We start from the raw sequence: 19,264 nt of genomic DNA, 5'->3' as shown, positions 1-19,264 counted from the left end.
CACGACCATATTATCTCTTTTTATAACCTTCCTAAGAAAGATCCAGGACTACTGGTTCGTTTTTGAGTCCTCGAAAGTAACAGTAGAATCTTTGCTGTTCGGTCCTTTTTACATCGCTTTTTTACAACGAAAAAAAAAAGGATAAAAAGACGAAGCAAGTTTCTGAGATCGTAAAACTCGCTCTCTTCTTCGAGTCTTCTTTTCCTTTTTAAGTAAAAAATTATGGAAATTACCAAGGAGTCAAATGAGTTTTATTTTAAATAAGGAATGATCGAAGCTATGGAAATGAAAATCGTAAAAACTTTAATAACAATTTGTCATACGGGCTAACAAAAAGCATAATGTTGTTACGCAAGATGACGCTAACAAGAACCGGAATTCATGGACGAGAAGTAGGGACTAGGAAAGAGAGTTTGCTGCTATCAACAAATCCTTTATCGTCACCGCAAAACCATTGTTTGACGTGATTAATATTTAACTCACTCTGATACATCATCGGCAGTTATAGATTGTCTTAATTCGTAGAAATATCTATTTCAAAATCACAATGTATCATCGTCGATCCACTAAGCAAGATGAAAAAGCGGCAAAATGTGATTCAAGCAACATAGAACTTTCTCCTACTGTTTTCTCCTTCTTATAGCAAAGGATGCTTTAATTCTACATCTTTGATTCGCGGCGAACGGCTTAAATTAGTAACATTTATTCGTAATTATAAATATAAATAGGATCTCAATCTACACTGTTATCGAAGCGATCGTTTGAAAAACAGATTTCTTCTTTTCTTTACAAACTTGTACATCTGCACTCGAATAGATTTCATTCGCAATAGAGTTTCAATAGTGAATATTGTTAAATATTCGTTTTACCGCACTGTTTCGAAATTTCGTCGACACTAACGTTACATCGTTAATAAAAAGTACGTTGTTTCTCTTTGTTTCAGATAGTCACACGTTTCACATACTGTATTTGATCTGATCGTAGTACGTTGGCGGTGTTGTGGCTGTATGATGAATGTTCGACGAAACTGTGCCAGGTATATTTGATATACTCAAGCCACTACTCAAGCTGCCGATATTGCTCAAGTTAAGCGAGCTTAGAGAGCTTAACGAGCTCAAAGTAACTGATCCGGCCGGATGACCAAAGTAGGATGGTTTGCGATCAATGAGTCCACCTCCAGAACTGTTTGAATTGGAGTTCGAGCATTGCATCTTTATACCTGAAACAAAAGTAAAAGAGAAACAATTTTGTAAATAATCTTTTCAATATTTTTTAATATTTGGAACTTTGTGACATTTCTAAATTTTACGATATTTCAGTGGAGAGTGGAGGTGGACCACACATGAAGGGACAAGAGGAAATGAAGAGGAGAAGTGAAAGACCTCATGATACGAAATCAGTCCTTGTATAGGTATGATAAATCCGAAGCTCCGGCAGCTCTCAAGTAGTTCTTCAAGTACGCACTTCACTCGTGTCTCGACTCCTATCTTTCTCTCTTTATTTCCCTCTCGTACTTGTTCATCTTTTCTTTTTTACAAACTTTCCTGCATACTTATATTTTACATCTTTACGAAAACTATCAAATTCTGCCTTCATCAAGAAGATAAAGAAAAAAATGATACAAAAACAACATTAGATATTATCTAATCTGAATGACCTATAAGAAACGTAGCAATGCATACAGAAATCGTTATAGTTAAAAGTAAAATTATGCACGAGTTGATAATACCGAAGTAAAATCGCTGATAGATCGGTTTTGAAGGTAGCACGATTAAAAGCGAACGATGGCATCTCGATGGCAATTGGAATTTGGTTTAATTCCAGATCGAAGGCAAGTGTAACGAACGTCTTAAAACAGCGTCGTGTGTGGTCTCAATGGCAGTGCCGTCAGTCAAAATCTCTCTCGACCTCTCTACCTCCGTCGAATCCAAAGTTTTCTGGCTGCTTGAGCGATCTGTTTCTGCGCTCGTGCGCGCGAATTTCTCTGTCCTTTTCCTTTTCTTTCGAACACGGGACACGTACCGTGAATCGAAATACGATGGCAGTAAAAGAAGAGCACAGAAGCGGTTGCCTGAGCGAATATCAGCGCCCGTCGTTGCCAACAACGATGCCATAGTCGCGGAGTAGAGAGATCGGCTCCAGAAATACATCCCGAGACCGGGGTAGAAGAAAAAGAGAAAGAGGAAAACTGGGGCCTACCGAGGCGTCTGCAGATTGATCTCGTTTACACTTTACTGACTGAACGAGAAAAGAGAAGGAGGAGCAGGAGGAAGGGTGCGTGGGTGGTACGTTTATCCCTTGTCGATGCCATGGTGTATCGAGGTAGAGAGAAGGAATAGATTGTACTTATAAACGGGAGTGCGCGGATGAGAACGATCTGTTGATCTAGATAGCAAATATCGATTCTAGAGTAACCTCATCATAGATATCAGAGTTTTTAACCCTACTCACAAATATTCATTATTCATAAATATCAAAACTATAATGAAGAATTGTATATCTCAATCACGAAAACACGTAAAAGTTGAAGTTTCCATGACTGAGGATTATCGGGAATTATGAATAAGCAATAAAGAGCTACTATTTTTAAAAAATAAAATTAAAATATAAAATATACGGGGAGTACAGTATTCTATAGAGTTAAAATTGATCTGCATGAGTTGGATTTAGAAGAAACATTATTTAATTTTTTAAATGAAGAGTTGGATAAAATACTATTAGAGTCGTATAAATTTCGCAGAAGCTTACTATTAATTCATCATCATAGATAATATGTCTACATTGAGACCGCGGAACCACAGATCGAAGTCAGTTCCGTGGAAAGGTTTAATAAACGAACCAGCTAATGTTTGAGGTAGCTACATTCGATGTACTTAGATTAAAGAACATCTTGTTTACCCCACTTGTAAATGTTTACACGATAAGCGATTTGAGACCTCACTTACCAGCACGCGACTACCGGTAACTGATACAAAAAAACCGTGTATTTTCGTTCACTACGATCATTTGTTTACCACGCGATCGAACGTAGTAACTGTAGTAAACTTTTGCATTCACGAAATCGTTTCATTCATAAACGTAATGAATAGAACCAATGACTCTAGAACATTATTCTTAATGCGTCAATCGTAGTATGCAAATCTTTGTAGCTCATAATACAACACATATATAGAATACATAGAATATTACAAGATTGGTAGAATATATAAAATACATGGAATGCTACAAGATTGTGTAGCACCACGCTCGTAGTGAGACATTAGACATTAGCCATATTACGACATAGTTAAAGACTCGATGAATTTCTCTGAGCCTTTTACTGCCGAAAAAAGTGGATGTTTAACGAATGTGTAATTGCCGCCTCTGTGTTAACCGATTCGAGTTTCTACGCTAAATTAATCTAAACGGAAGACAAGCTGAGATTTCGTGTCATGCCCCGTTACACGTATAATGTTACGAGTTACGAATTACGACTTCTCGCATGGGCGTGACAGAAATGTCACCCTGGCTAATAGGTGCTGTCAGCTACGGTGATTTCATGTCTGTCGGCTCCGCGCGAAGAGTACTTTCGACGGTGCTATTAAACGGAACTTGACTTTCAAATTTATTGACTTTTGAATTTTGGCTTTGACTTTTAAATTTACGCTCTCAGGAAGTTGTTCCTTCTCTAATGTTATTTTTCATATTGCCTTACGGTGTATAATTAACAGTACTTATAATTAATATATAATATTTAACTATTAATGATGATAAAAATAATTTTCAGATAAGTTTTGGGTGCATTAATCTCAAGTGGATCTTTTATTGGATTTCAAGTTTGGAAAATGTTCAAGACGGACCACAGTTGTTCTTGTGAAACTCGTCGAAGAACTTTTTAAACGACTAGACTATGGTTCTAAGGAAACTGGCGCCTGTATGGTCGTAAACAGTCTGCGATTTTCCATATGGCCCCCCGACTGTCGTGAATTGTCATTGTTGCCTTCGACTTAAGAAAATCTCCTGCTAGTCTTGCAACTCTCGATTAGATCAAGATCAATATCTACACTTTCAGGAACGTATAAGCAGGGCCTTTAATTATACTCATTATTTATACTCAATCATACATTTCTCCAACTGTCTTTCTGATCTGAAAATTATGTACCTATTTTCTTATTTTGTTTAGTATTTTATAGCGAATCAATCATTGTATTAACAAGAAGAATTGAACTTATAATGAATCAAACATCCTATTACTTAGGAGAATTGTGAAAGGAACAAAGAACGTAGTTGGTATTAAAATTACCAATGCAATGCATTCAATTCACCATGTTATTTTCTGTGCCCTTTTTTCAGAAATCTCCTCAATTATTGAAGTCTATTATTTAATTTCGACTTAAGTATACTCCTGACAGAGAAACCCAAACTAAAAACAGTTTCTTAATATTTCAATATCGTCTGATCCCCCAAACAAAATATACAATTTCACTTATTTTCTTCTTTCGTATTATCTTCATTATATCCATATGCGTATGTACTTACAACAGCTAAAAATTATCAAATAATATTAAATAACAACTTACCATTATCCGTTACAGGTGTCTGGCACCCACTGTGCGGTGAACTGACGTTTCCTACGGGACTGTTGTTGCCTGTCTGTTCTGGAATTCCCTGCATAGCGACGTTCACGTTGCTTCCAGTATTGTTGACCCCGGCGAGTCCGTAACCAACGTAGTAATCTTGTCCAGGTGCTTGAGTAGTTGGTGCGGGATTAGACGGGCACTTATAGGTCATCATAGTTTCATTCTCCTTATAAACCGTCTCTGGATGATGCTGTTGATGATCTTTCACGGAGAACCCGTCCGTAGCTCTGTACGTCAACTGCTCCTGACTCCTCGCCGCATATCCAGGCTCGCTCTTAAATGCTACTATTTCTCCGTTTCTGTATACAGACGGTTCTCCAGTTTTGTATGTGACTTCCGTCGTCTTGTATGTTACTTCCGATATGGGCGGTGTCTTGTATGTGGCCTCAGGATAGGACCAATCAGCGGAGACCGCGGCACCAGGTGCTGCGTACATCGCATATTCTTGATAATTTTGATACTGATTTTGATATCCATTCGCGTATTCCATGGCTCCAGGTGTTAAATTTTCGTATCCGGGAGTCTGGACGCCTACTGGACCACTCGCAGAAAAGTATTGAGGATACTGAGGCTTCAAGGCTTGGCATTTGCGACGGAAACCTCGTGGTCGTCGACGAAAGCTTCCTTCTTCAAACATATACTCTGTCGAAGGATCAATCGTCCAGTAGTGACCTTTACCTGGTCTTCCTAAACCCTTTGGAAGCTTGATAAAACACTCGTTCAAGCTCAAATTATGGCGCACTGAGTTCTTCCAGCCTTGATAAGCGCCACGGAAAAAGGGAAAGTGTTGCTGAAGAAACGAGTAGATCTCTGAAAGGGTTAATCTCTTTCCTGGACTCGCCTGAATCGCCATTACGATCAGTGCTATGTAAGAGTACGGAGGTTTCTCTTGGCGCCGCGCTCCAGGCTTCCTAGGTAACTCTGTACTGGCAGGGTTACACATCAACGGATCTAAACTCTGATCTTGGTTCAGACTGTTGGACATCGACAAATTGGTTCGAGGTACCACCGATGTGGAATTGGAATGAGCTACGGTAGACTGGTCTTGGATATGTAGATTCGAGTCACTTTCGTTCTTCATCGTGACTCTCGCGTTGTCCACGTTGCTTCCGCGAGGAGTCGACGGAACGATTACCGTTTGATCCATGAAGTCCGTCGAGACCAGTCGTCACGCTGTAGCGAACATTCTAAAACTCACAACTATAGTCCATTCACCTCACTGTAAATATCCTTAGAAATCTAAGGTGTATGTCTAGTTGTATATCTATGCTATTCTAACCACAATAATTTCACGAATTCCAATTCCAACGTATCTCGTACCACGGTAAATATGATTTGAAAAATGATCCGTAAAATTTTTAATGTCTTCCAGCTGTAATTTCGTACGTATACTGTCCTTGTCACTCTCACTATCAATCGCAACTGCGAACACGATCGAGTTTCGCTGTATTTACCGTTTATGTTTGCTGCATCGGCCGTTCCCACACGTCGTGGACGAATTCGTGTGGCGGCCACGCGTTTCCAAGCGTAATCACAATAAGGAGGAAAGAGGCCGTTATTTACGTGTGCCCGATGTAAATTGTTTGCACGAACGGTGGGGTCAATTATTTAGACTTGCCACTTGGCAGACGTTGCACTGATGCGCCACTAAGTGTTTTCGGATGACTGGGCCTCGGGATCAACTCCGGACCTGGTGGAAGCTTGGTACGTCGCGATGACGCGAACCACGCCGTCACGAACCAACCTCGTCCCCGGTAGGCGTGATGAACCGAGGGGACGTGGCTTGACTTTTCATTGGTCGATCAACAGTGTACGATACTAAAGCTCGCGTTCACGACCAATAGCGACTGGTTTCTACTACGATGTCACGCCTGATAGAAATAAGCTCCGGATACTGAGAACAACAATCGGGCACGCTGTGATTGCTTGACGAGAGATTGAAACGAAGAAGATTGCATAACTTTCCTCATTCTCGTTGTTGCAGTGAGATCTCGACGGTGTTTTGTTAAATTAGAGCTGATTTAATTAGCGAAAGAACATGGAGATTTGTGCAAAATGTTTGGTGTTAATTCTTTGCATACCAGTGTTATATGAACGATATTCTTTTATCAAGAGGAGTCTTTAAAGTCCTACATGGTTTCTCTTCATTATTGCATTAGTTCCTGTTATTGTATTTTTGTTGTGGCTGCAAGCCTGCAAGTTCTATTAGTATTATAGATTCTGTATTCTGTTATGGTTTTTGAGTGATTCTACTTTACTTGGTATGTTAAGGATTAACATTGAATGGAACTTTGATGGCCTAGAAAGGATCCCATCTTTGTTATTAGTTTTAATTAGTTATACACATTATGGACATAAAAAAAAGGAGTATTTCAAGAGAAGTTGCTTCTCAGTGTGAGATATTATTTTCACGTAATGCAAATGGGATTGATCAATCTTTCAATCTCTATAAAGAGATTATAATTAATTTCCGAATAATTTTACTCATAATATGGTACTCGTGAGTTAAATAAGACGTTCCATTTTATTCTCTTGTATTTTCTGCTAACTGTTTTCGTTAATCCTAAGAAAATGTAGGTACTGAGAAAAGTGGAAAAGATATTGCATATATATCTTAGTTAACAGAAACAATGCATAATTATCGATATTCATTTTTCGGTGAAAAACTACAATTTCCTTATTTTAATGGTATCTACAGAAACGACTAACTCGCGAGCAATGAGTTTTACAATTTCAGGATACGCGCTTGCAGACGGTACGAAAAAGCTCGAAGGAACGATTGGTTCACCTGTTGACCAACGAGAAGTTAGAGCTATGCTCCGCCCGATCATAGAACCGCCCTCCATTTTCTGTTTTAGGTTCCTCTCGGAATTCGTACATCATCGATTATCCTGAAATTAGGGCTGATTATCTGGAAATTTTACTCGTGATGTCAGTTCCCGACAGATCTTAAGCGTCATCACGCACTTCCGTTCGTGGAACACAAAATGTCGGACTTCCATTATACCTTCTCATTTCACTTGAATCACATTTCGATGAAAAAGCAAAATTGTTGTTAACACGTTCGCGATTTCAAGAACTAATTGTGCTTTTCACCTGAAAATTGTGTGAAATTTTCTGGCGAAAGGCATAATTAATTCCCGAAATCGCGAAGAGCTCCACATTTTGAAGATCAATGTGAATAGGTGGAAAATCTTTTTACAAATTTTTTAAGTACTGTATGCTACATAAAAAAGGATATACATACGTACTTGTTAGTATTAATTTTATAAATTCGAAACAAAAGAAGTACAATTCATAAAACATGTACGAATGGAAGACACAAATGATCTTCAAGAGCTTCAATGTGTCGACTTTATGTTACAAACCGTGGATATTGAGTTGGTACTGATTCTTGAATGAAAATGGAATAAAAATGATCCGTACCTTATTTTTTCAATGGCGTTATGTCAGCTTATTATGATTGTTTACAATTACGCCAATGAATTGAAGTGTCTTATCGCATCTGGTGAAAGTATCATTGTCTATCACAGGAGAAAAAGTATTATTTTCTTTTATTAAATTAGATTGTTAGATTATTGCGTAGATATGCGCGAAATCTAAAATTATACAACCTTGTGTTATTAATAATATAGATGATATATAAAATACGTATCTATATATAAGTACTTACATATAATTCATTATGAATTTCGTAGTCGATAACGTAAGACGTCGCTTTGTAATATTTACGAAGGAAGTCTCTAAACTTTCTTATCATAGTGTTCTCGATCCAATGACCCGCTGCGCATTAACTCGTTGATCGCAGTCAATCGAACCAAAGTGTTTACATATCGATACACGTGACGAGGTATCGGGTAACTGGTCCTGAAAGAATTGAGATCGACGTTTATCAACGATCACGATTCCAAGTACGTGCCTCGTTTCATTAGAATCTCCTGATGGTTTTGATCCATATAGGCTCTTCTTTGTAGGCCTTTTTATTTAAAATCTCGTAATTAGTCTAACAAAATTGCAATAAACTCTATACGAAATTAATCTTAAATGATTCCAAAACCACTGTATAGAATAATAATATCCAATAATAGTAACAATATTACAATATAATAATTACAATCCAAAGATAAATATATAACAATGCAAACATCGCTAAAAATCTCTCTCTTGAATTTTTGTCGTTATCATATAAGTTATGCAATATTTAGAATTGAAATTATAATTCAGTGAAAATTGAAAACGAAATAGCAGATTAAATTACGAAGAACGAGCCTGAATATTTCCTAGCAATTGTTCTCTATTTATAATAATGAAATTCCAAGAAACATATGGAAACCTGGAAGTGGAGCATCGAGAGGGCAATTATTTAATGTCATCCAACGTCTATCCGGTGATATCGTACGCCCTGAGCTCTCTAGACCACGAATTCTCAAGAAGTTTGTTTGCCTTACAGCGAACGAACCGACGAAAGAGAAGCGTCACGGCCATCTTGTCTTTGCCTACTTGAAATCGTGCAACGTGTGTTTCGTGGTTCTGTTAACTCTTTGCCACACTGCTCTGAATGCCTCTCGCTACATTCTTCTTCTATAAATCCAATGAAAATTAAAAATTAACAGAAACGTACTTCCAAAACGTATATAGCATCTAACTGTAAAAAATACTGTAAAACAAAGTAGCTACATTTTTTTCAATTAAATTAATTTAGAAATTATTCTGACAAATTTAAACGTTAGCCTGATTTAGAATAACGTAGCTTTTAAAACATCTTTACACTTATAAAGAAATTAAAACTGAGTATTTTAGTATACTCTTTCAGATTTATAGAATATTTAATAGTGGACCTCGTGGCTTAAGGGTTGAAAGTGAAGTACTCGCCCTTCCTTGTTGAGAGCACCCTCCGAAGAACATTTAGAAGTGTTTACCATTTTACTGCTTCCAAGATTTCCCCGTGTCGTTTTCTGCGACAGTCTCAAGTGCCACTTGAAAAAAAACTTAATTCAGTTCTTCGAGATATCTAGGAAAAAAGGAAAGGGCACGTTAAAGCGCAGAGACTAGAGTCTATCAGTATCTCTATATGTAGCTACATTACAAGAAAGAAGATTATTGTCTATGGAAGGATTTAATAATTATCGTTCACCGTAAGAAAATAAGCGTCTTAAGTCTACGTAGCGTCCTTTGAAGGCCTCGAAACGACCATTTCTTTCTTTCTCAATAAACAACGCCACTCTTGGGGCAAATTGCGACAGTTTCGGATCAGTTTTTTTAAGATAAAACGGGGTACAAGGCGCCGACGACCAAGACCACCCGAAGAAAGCCAGTTTCGGTCGCACGTGTTCCCGTAGGAAAACCGCAGACCGGAACCAGACATTACAGGCTGTCTGTCTCACGTGCACGTTACGAACTTTCTCGTCTGTTTACATCCGGCGTCGCGGCCATTTTGATTCCTCCGGAGATTCGCTTTCTAAGCAAAAAAGCTTCAAGTTTCAAGATCTAGCAAATTTTGTCCTGGTCATATAGATCTCTTAATAATTGTAGACTATAGCAAAATAGGATTGTGCGACTTCTTTCGTATAGCAGAATTTCCATTTAGATTATGGGAACATAGATTCCATATGTGTAAGTTAAAGATTATCGTCAAAATTTTCATTAAGTCGAACAATGCATAAAGATAGAAATATTTAAGATTGGATACTTTACATAATAAGATTCCAAACGTGAATTCCTGTGAGGCAAGTTCAATTTGAAAAGAGATATTCTTGTTTCTTCCTAATCTCGGAGAGATCTTAATAGATAGCGAGTAGAAGAATTGTTTTTGGTCAGTGATGTTGGCTAATTCGTTCGCGTGCTTCCGTTTCGTCGATTCTTCAGGGATTTACGCGATCCGGCTACACGACGAGACCGAAGTTAGAGTCTCACTGCTTGTGGAGAACACGTGAGGCCCTGACGGCCACCCAAGCGGCCATCAGACGCGCCGACGATATTCTCTGTTTACACAATACCGTAATTTTATACCGCCGATCGTGGGTGCACGTTACGAGCCTTACGTTCCTGTCGCATCTTCAACCCTATGCTCACCACCAGATCTGTTCGCGTACCTGTTCAATCCAACAATCGTTCTTTTTACACTGTAGATTGAAGATTACAAAATTTATCGAAAATAGTTTACATAATTCAATCATATATAGTATAAATTAAAAATATTACACTTGTTCCCAATTTTTGAACATTTGTTTGTTGATCAAGTGTGAGGAATGTTGATACTTTGCTCGAAAAGTATACATTAAGTATGATGTATGGTTGAATACATTAGTTGCACCTCGAAGTGAAAACAATTCGGCTTCTTTTAAGGAAACGGATATCTTTTTTCTGGTAACGTGTCCCTGTTTTGATTGGGTCTTAAACTGTATTCAAGGCAAACAATTTTGTCTCTTCTCTCTTTTGTTGTGCCTCATCCCGGCCGCGAGGGAACGTGACGCCCGGTAAGTGGAAGGGGTAAAATGGAGCAGCACGTGGTTGCCATACCCGACGCCTTGCGTTCGTTCAGTACACCAATCTTCGAATCCTGTTAGTTAACCAGAACGAATAGAATTTGCTTAATTACGATAGTTACAGTTTATATTATATCATAACTTTCTTCGATTACATCTGAATTCTGAAAAGAATGGAATATTATTTAGTATAGGGTTTTCCAAACTTTTATGGCCCGAGAGTCACTCTTAAAAACGATAATTTCACGCGTCTCACTGGAAGATCATAGGAAGCGTAATTGTCATCGAGAATTGATTGATAAGCAATTCGAAATTGGTTTGATATAAATCAACGAGCGGAGAAGAACTAGGCAGAAATAGTAATTTACGTATGATGCTTAAGTGAAATGACTTTGAATTGATGAGTAAAATTCACAAATCTTCTAATATCAAATGATATGAAATTATATAAAATTTTCATTAACTCTTAACTAGTAGATATCGTTAGGCTATTGGGGACTGTAGCAATTTAGGGATAAATTATTTAGCTTTTGGAATGTTTAATTCAATTTAATTTTATTACTAATCTCTACTACGGAGAATGTAAAATAAATAAAAAAATCAAATATTCTAAATTTTACTAATCTATCGTGAATTATTTATAGTGGTCTATAATCCAACGATACCATTTAATACGAAATTATTCTGGTTTCAATATTTATGAATAAAAATGCTTCTCTTTGTTCTTATCTCTTTAACAAAATCCTTCCAGATGATACGACGTTACGGCGTTTAAGATACTTTAAATTTCATCTATATATTGTCATCTACATGCTAGCCAGCAACGTGAGTGTCACCACCCAGGTCGTAGGTACTCGATGGCGATACGCTTTTTCCCACGAGAATTCTTAAAACGTTTCGTAGACAGTGGATGGACTGTTTTCACCACTTCAGAACATCGATTAGCATTCAAGAGGCACAGAGACATTGGGTGAAAAGGTACTACGTCTGAGTTGGAGGTCGCGTGCAAATCATCCACGGATCGATCTATCCAGAAGCTCGTAAATTTCCGTTGAACCGTTGGTTCGTCCTGGTTTCTTCGGGCGCCGTATAACTCCCTTAGATTTCTGCAGTCCATCCTTGGCGTACAGTGTCTGGATAGTGTTTCTTTTGCGTAAGATCAGGCTCGTCGGTGGAACAGGCCAAAGAGGAACGGAGAGAGAAGACCAGCTCTCAAAATAAGACATGTTTATCCGCTGATGCTGCTATTTTGGAAAGCGCGCAAGTCCCTCTCCTGTACGCGTAAGTTTCTATCGGAAGCTCCCCTTGGTTTCCTGCGGATACTCCACGAAAGCTCGGATTTCACGGTGTTCGTACGATCAAACGGCACTTTTCTGAAAATTTTCATATTTCTTTTCATTTAGATTGTTCCTATAAATGTGTAATTTTTCTTATATTAGCAATTCATTTGATTTTCTCATAAATACGTTTAATCCTTTTTAGTTTCCGAAGGAATTGTAGTAATATTTTTGTTGATTATTTTTATATCAAAGTTCGTTGGAGGTGAGTAGTAATAGCGTTTGTCTACGAATGAACGCCTTCCTGCTGCGTAGAAATTTTTCACTAACCGGGCCGCACCCCCGTGGAGACTGGTTGTTTATGCAACGTGTGTACCCCACTTAATCCACTGTTTTAGTGTTTAGATCTCGACTACCGTAGGGGGTTGTTCTGACACGACCTCTCCGAGATTCCGTCGTCTTGGGTCTTCGGACTCTTTTTTCCCCTCCTGTTTTTTCTTTTCCCGCGAAAAAGAAGAAAGGCAGAAAGAAATGGATACTTGTGTACACGATTTAATTTTCTAAGTACCGGCAACGGTATTACATACAACCAGCCAAGCATTGGGGTTGTAAATTATAATGAGTTTGGGAAGATATAAACAGAGATAGCAATACCAAACATCTTACTAACCTTGTTTGAAGATTTTAACAAAATAAGGAACTTTTTATAATATCCTTTCCTTTCAAAATTTTGTTTAATATTTGATCGTGTTTTGTTCATTTGTTAAACTCTATATTCCCTATAAAATGAAGTAGGTGCATAAGTATATCATTCAATGCGTTGAAAGAATGTTGTGCAACGCTTCATTATGATGATATACGTCATAATATACATACATTCTTTATAGAAACTTTCTCATGATATAATTCGAACGATTTACTGTTCGCGCTACCACAATGTTTAGGCAATTACCATTGGAATCTGTAGCCGGACGCTTTATTTCATATCATTCACAAGGCTACGATTAATATTCCCTCATAACCTGGAAATAACATCTTGACGCGATAATAGAAAACGAATAACAGGTAATCGCGAAATCTACGGAACATAAATTACGCTCGCCCTGATATACCCCTCTCTTCGTGCTCGTTCGAGTTAGAACGAAGAGCGTTACAGCTGCAGCCATCTTGCCGGACCGACGTTTAACGGCATCGTTAAAAATTAACGACCGTTTGTTAAAAGACTCGGTCTACCGGAATAGAAACTGAGCACTGTGAACATACTGCGGCCTGCGTTACGAGTCGATGGTAACTACGCGCGATTTTTCAATTTATCAATTAGCCAACTGAAAATCATATTGGTGTAAGATAGATGTTGAGAGTTTGGACATAATCATATATTTTAACTTGCGACTTTGGGATACCTGGTAGAATTATACAGGCGTATAAAGGATCCTTTGCAATTTTTTTGTTTGGCAAATCATATATATATATTGCAATATCCCCTATTTTTTATTTTAATTTTTCTTCTCTCACAATTGATTATTTTGATTACTTGGTCGTCTAAAAATCATAGATAATATCAAATATGGTTTAGCTTTTAAATGTATTATGCTTTTAATATTATAATAAATTAAATTATAACTTTATTCTGTGTTACGACACATTTTCATGATCTGTAAAGGTATAATCAATTTTTTACTATAATAAATACAGAACAATATTTTATGAAAGCTAGTGGTAAATTGGCTTACATCACTATGTTTCTTAACCCTCCAATTTTTAAACACCACTTTGGACGAAATATCTTTAAGCACTGAAAAATTATTTATTTATTGATAATTATTAAACAATACAGATTTTGATATCGATAGTAAATAAGAATATGGTAGGCTACATAAATAATAATTAAGTAATAATTACTATCAATATATGTAATATTATAGACATGTGTATACTTACTTATTTAAAGATGATCTAAAGGGGCGTAAATATTATATAGGTTAGAAAACACTATGAGTTAAGCATTTAAATCGAGCGATGTTCTCTTCATAGTAATGCTTTGAATCGATCTTAAATCGATGGTTTTCAGCAACCGCAATCTTTGCGAACCGAACGCCATCTTCTAAGAATCTTCTTCGATGAACCGGAAGTTATAAATCTTAACTCTTTCTTCCACCATTCGCCCTTCCTATCGATGAAAATCTTTAAGACAGATCTTCTTAAAGACGCTGGTTGTAAAGTAACTAAGAAACTGACAATACTTTCTCCGCCACCTTATGTTTACAAGACAGAGTATCGTTACGAGCTTTCGGACGTGAACCATCTGTTTGGACTGTCCAGCGGGAAGATGATACCAAAAAAGTATCTTTCTTTCCTGCATCTTAGTTTTTGCGTTATTCTCGTACGATTCTTCAAGGAAATAAGAATAAAAATAATTTTTAGCTTTTTTACAATTCTATTAAATTGTAGTTTAAGTAATAAGAGTCGTTTCCTTTCTGAGTTTATATGCGTAAATGTTTCAATCAGAACCATATAAAATGCTTCACAGCAATATAAATACGAAATAAATTACTATTAACTGAATGACAAGAAGAAGCTTCTTTTTAGATAATCTAGATTTAAAGTGGTTAATTTCATACAATCTGTTATCGATATAGCAGTTCACACATTTTGAAAGTGAGTTACAGTCGACAAAGTAGAAACAAATAATGATAGCACTTGAACGTTGGTAAAGTAACTTTCATTTTTCTTTACTCCATCATGCTGTCTAGGGAAATCTACTTTATCGACATTATAAGATGCGTTTCCACCTTTAGATGTCACCGAATACCTGTATTGATAATAAATTAATCTAATCAATATGTAATAATATAATATTTCAATATAAATCATGAAGGTGAAAATATGCAAATATCATAATAACAATTATACTATTTGAATCTTATACAATTTAAAGAATAAAAAGATATGAATTTCAGGAATCTGTCAAGAAAACATTCAATTTCTCACAAAGACTGAACTCATTCTTACTCTGGGTATTGAAAAATTAAAAGATTACATGTCGTAAAAATTCATAAAATTATGTGATACTTGGCATAATACGCAAAGTTGAGTTCTTAAATACTTTATCCCAGACTAAATAAAAACATCGTTCGAACCCCCTGTTTCAACCTGTTCACCGACTGATTTCGTATATTTTCTGAATCAATATTGAACCTTCCGCGTGACCTTGGCACAACAGGTAGGTTAGTTAGATCGAAACAGGTCTTGCTCATCGCTTCTTTTTCTCTTTATATTTTTACTGAACGAATTATAGTCATTTGTTCTCGATATCAAATTTATGTCCGTCAAAATCTTTCGTCTTAATGATCGATGAGCCAGTTTTCAATACCCAACCAACTATAATGCGCGATGCAATTTACATATGAATAGAAACACAGTGAGTCGACGAAAATATTTTTTCAGTTGCTGAGTTGCAAGTTCGCTGAAATAACCCTTTGCTTAATTCTACTCGTTCTCTTTTTTCTACCGATTATCAGGTGCAATTAAGAACTCTTTTTTTGCGTCAACGTTTTGCAATATTTTGATAATGATGCTATAACTCGTTACGCAATCTTTTTTTTGGGAATGAAAAGATTTTTGCCCATTAAAAACCAACATTACGTTAACACAACATTTTACTTTCAAATCTTTAAATTTTCAAATTTTTAAATTTTCAAGTTCTCAGATTTTCAGTTATTCAAATTTGCTATTTTATAGCTACCTATTTTTTACATATTACCTCATTCCATGTTCCTTAATGGTTTAATACTTATATTTAATGATTTAACAATAATTTATTAATCAAAAAGAAGATAAGATAACTATATACTTTACTTTCCAGCAATTGTGGCTTCTATCATTTTCCATCTGTAATTCTCGATACAGAGAGATCGTTATCAATATATTACGATCTTTCAGAGAGACTTGTAAAATAATGAAATGCGGAGCCATTGAGAATGAAAACAGTCACTTCACGGCTTAAGGACAATTTCGAGGAAAGCGTCTCAAGAGTTTCAGTTGAGATGTGAAGAATAAGGTAATTCTGTAGGTAAGGTTGCCAAGAAGGTCGTGGTAAAAAAAATAATCGAAACGTCCTGGAAGCCATCACAATTAACATAGCTGGCAATAAAATAGAAAACGTATGAGTACACATGTCACGCCAAGTCTAAATATTCGATTTCGTTTCTGCCACTTACGAATCCTTCGAGTGTTCTCACTCTTGAGCTAAACGTTGCCACTTAAGGAATCAACTTGCGCCACTTTCTGCTCCAAAATGAAAGCACTTTTCTTTTATCGAATATTTTCCCTTAATGGCGTAAACGACGCATATGTAAGCACAGAATAATTTCGACAATAATCGAATTTATAATTCAGTTTTCACCAGTTGCTATTCTTATTTTTAAATTCTGTAGTTTCTTCATAATTCAGTCAGTCACATTAAATTTTTATTTGTAAATATAGAATTCGTAATTCCAACAATACTTGGAATTTATTATGCAACTTACCTTTGTCACCCGATATGGTTATGTTTCTAACCTCTCCAACATCCAGTATTTTGGAACGCACCGCAATTATACCTATATGCTTGTTAACGAGTATGAACGTCATCCGTGAATTATATCGTACTTTTTGTTATCGAACAAGAGAGAGAACTAATTTGGACATCTAAATTTGCTTTCAGTAAAACATGCTGCGAAGAACATTTGTTTCTGTTCAGAATGGAGTCTACACCGTGTAGGTAGGTGGTTGCCACGAGAAAACCTCTACTCCAGCCATCTGGAACGACTTAAAACACCAAAAAGCACGAGAGAAAAGAACGAACTAACCATCCATGGTCCTTCTCGATGTCCTTTTCTTTGGCCTCGTGCCCTTTCCCTATCTGCGTTCGGAGATGTACGTGCACAGAAAGCGACGAGTCGGATCTAAAAGAACGGTCAATATTTCCATTGACAGTGTGGCTAGATTAACTTGTAAATGGGTGTAGATTAACGTCTGGATTATGGATTTGATGTGAAACAATGCCACCAGTCGCTGAATGAGAGAAAAGGACAATTTGAAAGTTGTCATTTACCATAACCTACATCAATCTTTGGATTAGACGGATTTAGTCGAATAACGCCACCAGTCAACTTGACGAAAAATCCTTTCTTATCCACAACTGCCAGCCTAATTTAGAAATTATTACTCAAATTTTTACTCATGTTATTTTCTAACGGGATTTTTGTTAAAGATAAGTAAAATGAATGAGGTAATTCACGTATAGTCTATTTACATATATATAATAAATACAAATATGAAATAGGTTACAAACACAATTATATGAAGTATTTCCTTAAATGAACCAAGAGCCAAAACTGGAGATGGAAATAAGTATAGATGCAAAATGAATGGAAATAGATAGATTAGTAGGCCTCATTGATTCCGACAACGAGCCCCAATTTCCAAGACAGATTCATACTATTCATACAGAAAAGATTCATACTAGCATATTTGGGTGAGTACAAAAATGACCTGAACAACCGTCAATATTTATAAACGCAATAAGATCTGCGAAAATCCCAAACGGTTGTTAACAAGAAAATTGTTTATAAAATTCAATAGCACAGATAAAACAAATAAAAAGACGTAATAATTTACATCATATAAATTATAGTGTCCTTCAAGGAAGAGGAAGGAACAGAGGAAGTCTAGAAGATTCGTGAAGAAGACGGAAGGAGAGAGAGGCCGGAAAGAAGGTAGAGAAGGAAGAGAAGAACATCAAAGAGAAGCGACAACGGATACGCGTAAACCTTGAGCTGCGAATGCCGAAAAACCGACAGAGGTTCGAAGTAACTGACGCGTTCTCGGGAAAACTCATCAAAGAGCCGTGGATGGATAAATGTAACCGCCCGTTTAGCGTGAAACCCCTCGCTAATTTTAATTGCTGCCTGATTTACGTCTCGATACGTTCCTTTTCGCTCTTCTATTTTTTTCTTCTCTCTCCACTTCGTGCTACGAAGATCCCCTACTCCCCAGTGCTTTTCGCACATATGGGTAGACGTGGACGTCGCAGCAAGGAACTCGTTCTGTGGCCGCGAACGCGACGGCTCCCGTGAAAAAATGATAAATGCCTCGAAGACAAGCGGATACGGATTACTGTGATTTGTCGGTACCACAGGGCGACGATTTGTCACGGAATTTAATTACAGATGCCGCGAGGAGTGGTCTATGTGTTTACCTGACATACGACCTCATGCAACTGTGGTTATATGGTACAAGACATAAATCACATGCTATAGAATTGTTCTCTAGTTCAAGTGTTTGTAGATGTTAAACGATACAAAATTGAGAGGAAACAAGACATAGATACATCGAATTTTTATGAATTTTTCAGAAAGCTCAAAAACTACGGTCACTGAATTATTAAAGAATGCAACTGTCATGTGCTCTTATTGAATGAAAAAGACACATAGACCTGAGATGAACCTCTGTACATAATTGGTGAACAAAATTTCTTTTGTCTTGATATTTTTCGCTATGAATTCTTACTTCTCATAAATTCTATTTCTTGTAAGTCTTCCTTTGTAACTTACATCTAACACAATAAATTTAATTTCAGAAAGTAAATGAAATGGAAAAAAGGAGAAGAAAAAAAGCGAATTCGTGTTGTGCACTGTCAAAAGGAGCAAGTCTCGTCGATATCTAAGTTCTATCTGTTTTCTAGTTCAGGCATATATATTTCAGTACAGAACTAGATTCCATTTTCCTCGCACGGCATTCTACCTTTCATACGTACCCAAGGGAACACGGAAGCGACCTAAGTGCGGACGCAATATTCAGTTTGGTTTGATGCCACAGTCCGTCACCCCTGCGGCTGTTT

At 36.8% G+C, this 19,264-nt stretch overlaps 1 protein-coding gene and 1 long non-coding RNA gene across 2 annotated transcripts; one reads left to right on the top strand and one right to left on the bottom strand.

Annotated features, from left to right (window-relative positions):
* Positions 1 to 280: 280 nt before the first annotated feature.
* On the bottom strand, positions 281 to 6,915 carry LOC117235156 (forkhead box protein A4-A-like). Its single transcript, XM_033496912.1, has 2 exons — positions 4,560 to 6,915; positions 281 to 1,219 (listed from the first exon to the last, which is right to left on the bottom strand). Exons 1-2 carry the CDS (start codon positions 5,764 to 5,766, stop codon positions 957 to 959), a joined length of 1,470 nt encoding a protein of 489 aa, XP_033352803.1. The 5' UTR covers positions 5,767 to 6,915; the 3' UTR covers positions 281 to 956.
* A 10,056-nt stretch (positions 6,916 to 16,971) lies between these two features.
* Positions 16,972 to 18,997, top strand: LOC117235189. The gene is made up of 3 exons (XR_004493637.1): positions 16,972 to 17,000; positions 17,087 to 17,899; positions 18,059 to 18,997. It is a non-coding gene; the product is annotated as an uncharacterized LOC117235189 (long non-coding RNA).
* The last annotated feature ends 267 nt before the right edge of the window (positions 18,998 to 19,264 follow it).

This window comes from Bombus vosnesenskii, unplaced genomic scaffold, assembly GCF_011952255.1.
Source record: "Bombus vosnesenskii isolate JDL3184/JDL3185 unplaced genomic scaffold, Bvos_JDL3184-5_v1.1 scf7180000013314, whole genome shotgun sequence".
NCBI classification, from domain to species: Eukaryota; Metazoa; Arthropoda; class Insecta; order Hymenoptera; family Apidae; genus Bombus; species Bombus vosnesenskii.
This window is presented reverse-complemented; position numbering and strand designations above follow the sequence as displayed.